Source organism: Rhagoletis pomonella, unplaced genomic scaffold (assembly GCF_013731165.1).
Source record: "Rhagoletis pomonella isolate Grant_MI unplaced genomic scaffold, Rhpom_1.0 Rhpom_scaffold_00789, whole genome shotgun sequence".
In the NCBI taxonomy this organism is placed as follows: Eukaryota; Metazoa; Arthropoda; class Insecta; order Diptera; family Tephritidae; genus Rhagoletis; species Rhagoletis pomonella.
The window spans coordinates 33939-41844 of record NW_023459343.1 but is presented as its reverse complement, the minus strand read 5'-3'; the positions used below and the strand labels follow the sequence as shown (position 1 = coordinate 41844).

The following is a 7906-nucleotide window of genomic DNA, read 5'->3' as shown; positions in this document are numbered from 1 at the left end:
AGCCGCTTCGACACCACGAAAAGAAGTTGTCTTTATTTCGTGATGCCTGACTTTCGTATCCCCGCGAAACGCGGCTGTGTAAAATGACGTTGAGCAATACCACCAGCTCCCTCAGAATTGGGAAGGACCTTTCCGAGCCGTTTTCTACGCAACGAGGTTTCAGACAAGGTGACTCCCATTCGTGTGATATCTTTAGTCTGCCTAGGCACAATACTTTACAAAAGAGTAAAATTGCTGGCGTGTGCCGTCGAAATGGACATTATTGGTAAAAGCAAGGGCTACTTCTGTTCTGCCTTCACGGAATTAGATAGAGAAGCGAAGCGTGTGGGTCTGGTGGTGAGCGAGGACAAAACGTAGTATCTCCTGTCATCAAACAAACAGTCAGCGCATTCTCGCGTTGGCACTCACGTCATTGCTGAAAGTTATAATTTCGAGAAAGTGGAGAACTTCGTTTATTTGGGAACCGGCATTAACACCGATAATAATGTCAGCATCGAAATCCAACGCAGAGTCGCTCTTGCCAACAAGTACTACTTTGGACTGAGTATGCAATTGAGAAGTGAAGTCCTCTCTCGTCGTACAAAAATCACATTATATGTCACTCATCATTTCTGTAGCACGGATGCATGGACAATGAAAACATCTGATGAGGCGGCTCGTGGAGTTTTTGAGAGAAAGATTCTGCGAAAGATTTATAGGCCTCTACGCATTGGCGACGGCAACTACTGCAGTCGATGGCACGTGAGCAGTATGAGCTTTACAACGCCATGACATAGTGCAGTGAACCAAAATACCACGGCTACGCTGGCTTGGCCATATCGTACGAATGGACAGAATCTCCAGCTCTCAAAAGTATTCAACGCGGGTCACGATGTTGGTAACATAGGAAAAGGAATGTCCCCACTGAGATGGAAGGCCTAAGTGGAGAAGGACCTGGCTTCAATTGGCATTTCCAATAGGCGTCAGTTGCCACAGAACAGAAACGACGGGCGTACTGTTTTGGACTCTGCCAAAATCGCTTATGCGATTACAGCGCCAAATAAGAAGAAGAAGAACTTTGTGTTTCCCAGATGCATTTGCTCAAGCGAAGAATGTACCAGACCCATCATCAGTGTATGTCTGGTCTGGGCAAAAGATTCATTTGGGTATTTTAATGTAACTTGCCGATTTTAGCTTTTAAAAATTGTACTTTCTCTCAAAACAAAACCAGTTTTGGAAATTCTTTTTTGGTAGTCGCACTGTTTTAAAGTTTGCCGTTTTCCAAGTCCGGCTTTTGTATTGTTTTATCTTTACTTTTGCTTTCATTTTGACTGATTCTATAACAGTTCATTGGTTAATTTAAACTCACAAATCAGTTTAATTAAAACACCACGTTTTGGTTGTCCAGAACCCTGGTAAGTCAAAGAAAGGCAAAAAATTCAAATTTTGAGTGTGTGGCATGCATAGACAAAGAATGTTGTAGTTACTGAGGTTAAATGGTTTTGGAGTCGCACTTATAAAGGTTACAATGTTTTGTTGAAAGACTCGTATTAATCAAGGAATTGCACGTATTGAGGGTTGCGGTTACCGAGTACGCACTGTAATAATTTTTCATCGGACAACAGAAATTAAGTTACAAACGATTATCTTTGTGCCGTATTAAATCTACTCTTGTCACGCAGTATTTTATTGGAAACTTATTTACAGTGCACATTTTGTGTGTACATACCACCGCATACATATACGCATGTGCAGCTGTTGTTGTAGCGGCTACAGCAACCCCGCCCAGATCGGTTAATATCTCAGTCGTTGTCGTCAAGTTCCACTAACGGCAGCCCTAAGAAGCGTGCAGCCTCCATTGGGTCGGTCCGCAGGTACAAAGCCGTTAGAATTGTCGGGTTTTCCGGGCATGCGAAGAGATGTTTCGAGTCGTGAGGGGTCTCTCCGCATGCCGGACACTCATTTGGCACATCCGCTTTTAGTCTGCTCAGGTATGAGTTTAGCCTGCTGCAGTAGCCAGAGCGAAGTTGGGCTATTGTGGGGCAGATGAAGCTCCGTCTCGTCAATGTGCGGTGGTTGTGTGCCTAGAACGGCATTCACAGGTCTGGAGTCTACATAACTCCCTGTGAATGCCGTTCAGGGCCTGTCGGTATGCTGACGGGTCCACAGGCTGCTTAGTGAACCTCTGGACTTCGTCCGCCAGTTCGTAGAGATGCCTGACCGGGAGCATTTTCGCCTCGTCATGAAGGTGGTGTTCTGGCGACATCAGGAGGCATCCAGTCGCTGTCCTAAGTGCGGTGTTTTGTGTCGTCTGCAGCTTCATCCACTGCGTCCTACTAGTCCCCGGCGACCACACGGGTGCTGCGTAGTTTAAATCCGGCCAGCCTATTGCCTTGTATGTTGCCAGCAACGTTTCTTTGTCTCTGCCCCAAGTACTGCCGGCTAGCGACTTGAGGACCTTGTTGCGGCTCTGTACTTTATTGACAATAGCGGTTGCGTGCGCAGAGAAGGAGAGAAGACTGTCGAATGTTACTCCGAGTATTTTGGGGTTATTCACCGTCGGAATTGGTGTATCATCGACGTGAATTCCCAGTGGTAGCCTGACCTCCTTCGTCCAGGTTGTGAACAAGGTCGCAGAGGATTTCGTAGGGGAGAGGGCTAGGCACTTTGCAGTGAAGAAGCGAGAAAGCTCGGACAGATACCCGTTTACTTTCGAACATAAGTGATCAATTCCTTTCCCAGTTGCCATGATCGAGCAATCGTCGGCGCAAGAGACAATCGAGGTTGAGGGAGCTTTGAAATATAAAAGTTGAACAGTAGCGGGGAAAGGACAGCACCCTGTGGAACCCCCTGTCTTATTTTCCTGAGTTTGCTCGATTTGTCTCTAAACATTACCGACGAGTGTCGACCACTCAGATACTTTTCCGACCAACGTTTGAGCCTCTGTGGGAGAGCGGAAGCCTCTATATCTTCTGGTAGCGTGAAATGGCTGACAGTGTCAAACGCCTTTGACAAGTCCAACGCTACTAGAATCGTTCTCACAGGGACGGTTACGGTTGAGGTCACGAATTATCTGAGTGTTTATGGCGTTAAGTGCTGTTGTTGTACTGTGCACTTTACGGAAACCATGCTGATGATTCGCTGGGGTCAGGTGGTTCGTGAAATACGGGAGCAGAAAGGCCTAAAGTGTCTTTGCTACCGGGGAAAGGAGTGTTATCGGTCGATACGAATCTCCTTTGTTGGCTGGTTTCCCCGGTTTGAGCAGTGGGACCACTCTCCCCTCCCAGCATGTGCAGTAAATATGGTCAGCAAAAAGTTAATTATGTAAATCGACGAATGATTTTATATCAACTTTTGTGAATTTTTATTTATGTGTGTATGTACAACATACCTCTATTGGCTAAAATAATTTGAAGCTACAATAAACAAATTTTTAGTAATAATTAGGCGTGTTTTTACTTGCTTAACGTGTAAAAAAACAAGCATCGACAATTCCCATTTAGAAAGAAGTAATTTTGATTTAATCGACAACTATTCGTAAGCGCACATAAAGCTTGTCGCTTACAGCAACAACAACAAATTTTAAGCGCAGATACGTACACGTGTAATAAAATTACGCCTGTGATTGGTTTTGAAATCGATTGTATGGGAGCTCACAAACCAGCACAGGAATGATGAGTTGCTTGTAGTGTAGAGGGGGTTGTCTCCAAGCCTACTTTGGGCAGACAGGCAGCCGTAGAAAAGAAGCCAGGCAAAGATCGACCCATTGGGTCTCAGTTTCGGAATCTTACCATCGGCAACGCTTCCGATGACGACGATTCGTTGTCACAGGCAAGCAACGTCGATGATATTGGCTCCGAGGCAGAGATGCAATCGTTCGGCGAAGACCGCGGTCTTCCGCATCTGCGGCTGCCAGTCAGGGTAAGGAGACCAAGAAGAAGGAGCTAAACCGATCTCAGAAGGCCAAAAATGGCTATAAGAGATTGGTTTCGTTCCTTAAGAAGATGGGTAAAGAGATCAGCTCCCCAAGCGGGACAAGGATCTTATAAGGAAACATAAGAAAACCGTTGCAAAGTTGGAGGCGAACAACGCATCGTCCTCTGGAAGGGTGTACCACAATATCCCCAAAATTAAAATCCCCAAAACCAAAGTCCCCAAAATCAAAATCGCGGCGATTTTAAACTTAATTTGAATGTTGAAAAATCGTCACTAATTTGTGGCGAAAAGGCTTTTTACCTTCCTCTTATTAGCTCGGGATGTAACTACTAACTTGCCTCTGCTTCAGATGTCTTCTTGCTCCAAAACTGTATTGGATGAAATTTATCGTTTACTTGCTGCATGAGAACAGCGCCAAAACCAAACTTCGAAGCGTCTGTATGCAGCTCAGTTTTTGCCTGACGGTTGTAGAGTTGAAGAATTGGTTCCTTAGTCAAGCAAGCTTTCAGATTTAGCACTGACTGTATTTGAGCTGTTCCCATAGTAAATTTTTGACCTGTTTTCTTTAACAATTCTGTCAGTGGTCGCGCTATTTCAGCGTACCCTTTGATGAACTTGCGAAAGTAGCCTGTCAAGCCGAGAAATGACTGGACGGCTCTCACATTCTGCGGCATTGGAAACTTTTTGACTGCTTTAGTTTTTTCTTTTCCCGGTTTTACTGTTCCGTTCTGCACTGTATGTCCCAAAAAGTCGATCTGCTGCTTTAGAAATGAACATTTTTTTAACTTTATTTTAAGTCCATATTTAGCTGTACAGACTAAAACCTTTTGTAACTTTTCAAGACCCTCTTCTATTGTTTCGCTGTAGATAACGATATCGTCCATATACAATTCGATAACGCCTTCGTTAATCAGTTCTTGAAAGATAAACGTGATGAACCTGATAAACGCTGCTGGTGAGTTGCAAAACCCAAATGGCGCACGATTAAATTCGTAGACACCACTTTTCACTACAAATGCCAAATATTTTTTACTGTTCTCTTCAACTGGCACATGGAAAAAGCCGTTCTCTAAGTCCATGACCGTAAAATATTTCGCAGATTGTAATTTTTCTAGTACTTCGTCGATCACTGGTACTGGGAATGTATCTTTAAGCACCATAGTATTCAATTTGCGGAAGTCTATGCATACTCTACATGAACCATCTTTCTTTTTTGCAACAACTACACGGCTTGCATACTCCGACGTTGAGTTACGCACAATTCCTACTTTAAGCCACTCTTGGACTTGAGTTTCTACTTCTACTTGGTGGCTATGTGGCAATCTACTTGGCGACTGATGAAAAGGAATCGCGTTATCTGGTATTATTTTAAGTTGGATTGGGCATTCAGATTCTTTTGGCTTCACTGTATACGATGCTAGCATTTCGTTTATTTGTTTTTTGTTTTGCTCAGTAATTTTACCACAGTCGATTTCGTTTTCGATTATTTGGTACACATTGCCGCTTTGCTCTTCATTTAACACCCGTAAGAATGTATAGCCATTACCATCGCAATTGTACTCAAATTTGTCCATAAAATCATTTCCGATCGAAACAGAATGTTTAATTACACCATTTGAAACAATAACAAATTTCTGTTCTACTTCTAGCCCATCTGCTTTCACCCATGCACTAAAGTAGCCTTTTGTTTTTGTTGGTACATTTCCAAGACCGTATAACGTTGTGCTCGTACTCTCAACGCTAACATTCTTTAGAACATTTTTTAGCACATGTTCTTGCACAATACACACATCAGAACCTGTATCAATAAAACCCAGTAGGTTTTGGTCGTTTACCACAAAGCTTTTTAATCGCTTCTCTTGTTTAATAATGTTAACTTGTTCTGCACTTTTTCCACAGTCTTTAGCAATATGTCCCTGTTTGTTGCATTTAAAGCACTTCACTTCTTCTTTGCATTCTGCTCTCTTATGTTCTTTCGAGCCGCAATTGTAACAATGTTCTATTTTTCTTTTCGATACATTCCCACCTGTGCTCGCATTGGCTTTTTCTTTTCGATTGTCGGTATTTCTATTGTGATTCCACTTTTCGTTGCCATTTCGCTCACTTATTTTCGCCGCTTCAAACATTTCATGCTTTTCTTTGAGTTCTTTGATTGTCTTTGCTTCGTAAAATGAATACTTAATTTCGCTTCTCACTTTCAGCCCATCAACAACATAACGAATAATTGCCTTTTCTTCGACATTGCCCAGTGCAGCGAGTTTTTTCATTTGTAACACATACTCCTGAAATGTCTCTTCCTCTTTTTTCTTTCGCTCGCACAGCTTCTTATGCAATTCAGCACTATTATACTCTTTATGGAATTCGTTTATGAGCTCTGTTTTTAAACTGTCATAATCACTCAATACAACTGACTGCAAAAACAATTGAGCAGTTTTTGTCATTTTGTTTCTCGCTTGCACATACTTTTGTTGTTCGTTGAGTTGATAGACTGTGGCATTTTTTTCAAAATTCTCAAACCAACATTTCACTGGCGTTGTTTCGCCGTCAAACTCACCTATAACTTTAGCGAACGAGTCAAATACGACAGGGTGATTTTGTTGTTCTAATTTTAGTGCGACTAAACGTAAAACCTCCGTTAAATCAGCACCATTTACTTGCATTTTTTGATCGTCTTCGTTTCCCATTTTTGTTGTTTGCGTTTCTTTGTTTAAAACTTCGATTTCAACTTCTGCCGACTGCTTATCTTCTTGTTCACTCACTACGTTTTCTGTCGTTGTTTCTCCTTCTTTTTCGATCGCTGTGTCTGAGGCTTTTTGATTTGAATTTACGTCTGATTTTTGTGGAGTGGTGTATTGAACTTTTTGTAGATTTTGCTCGGGTATACCGCTTTTAAGATTTTCCTCTGACGACAGAGGCGACGACTGGTTTCTCTTATTTAGCAGATTTTCATAACGTTTTCTCCGTTCCTGCTTTTGCTCTTCCGTGTCTTTGTTGCTTAGCATTACTAAATCACACAGTCATACATACATTATGAACCGTTCTTCCTCTCTTTAATTGTATTGTATATCTTGGCCCGGTTGAGCCCCCAAATGTAAGAGTTAGTGTTTTAATTGAATAAGTACACCGATATGTTTTATTTAAAATATATGAAAGTTATATACAAATATAATTTGAAATATGAGACGAAGAAATTGATAAGATAAACGGTATTGGATTTGATACAGGAAACGAACAGATGCTGACAACTTTTACGACCTTTCACGACGGACAACTTTTCGTACTGACTGCTGCTACTGTACTGTCGATGACTTTTTGTGCTTAGACAAACAAACCCAAGTGATGGCCCAATAAACGGTATCGTGATAGCAACTATGTTTACATGTAATATTGATGCGCCTAAAAGATGCAGCGATTTCTATTCTCAAGTTACATACCTGATGACAGTACGAATGGCAATTATAATAGGGAAGTTTTAGTTTTTTAAACTATAATTTTATTTAGGTTTAAGCACTGATGATTTTTATACGGGAGCGCGAAGAATTAGTTTAAGGAACTAGATTTGTACATACTTATGCGCACGTAATTATTTAGATAGTTGCCTGCGTATTAAAATCAAGATTGAACACGACCGGTCAATTCTATTGTAACAATTCAAGTGTTTATTAATCATTCAGTTTCAGTTTCTTAACCTATGCCATCATATATATATTTATTAGGTAGCGGCTTATATTAGGGAGGAGAGGAGAGCGAAAGAATGGTAAAGTATGAAGGGGTAAGTATATAGCGAAAATAGAAGTAGGCAAAGGTAAGTATACAAGTGTAAAGGGTAAGTAAACGAACGAGAAGGAAGGTAAGTGAACGAACGAAAAAAAAGGTAAATCTATGTGTATATTTGTATATACATTAATGCATGTAAATTTAAGTGTACATATTCATGTCATTATGACAATTAAAAACGTAAAACAATATATGCATTATTACTTAAAAAATT

General features: G+C 41.3%; 1 protein-coding gene across 1 annotated transcript; it reads right to left on the bottom strand.

Annotated features, from left to right (window-relative positions):
* Positions 1–4765: 4765 nt before the first annotated feature.
* Positions 4766–6917, bottom strand: LOC118751550 (meiosis-specific nuclear structural protein 1-like). Its single transcript, XM_036486377.1, has 2 exons — positions 4949–6917; positions 4766–4776 (listed from the first exon to the last, which is right to left on the bottom strand). The coding sequence occupies exons 1-2, from the start codon at positions 6915–6917 to the stop codon at positions 4766–4768; spliced, it is 1980 nt and encodes a 659-aa protein (XP_036342270.1).
* Positions 6918–7906: the final 989 nt, after the last annotated feature.

Bases quoted from the DNA above. Each gene is read 5' to 3' on its own strand.
- LOC118751550 (XM_036486377.1), bottom strand. From the start codon at position 6,917: ATGCTAAGCAACAAAGACACGGAAGAGCAAAAGCAGGAACGGAGAAAA.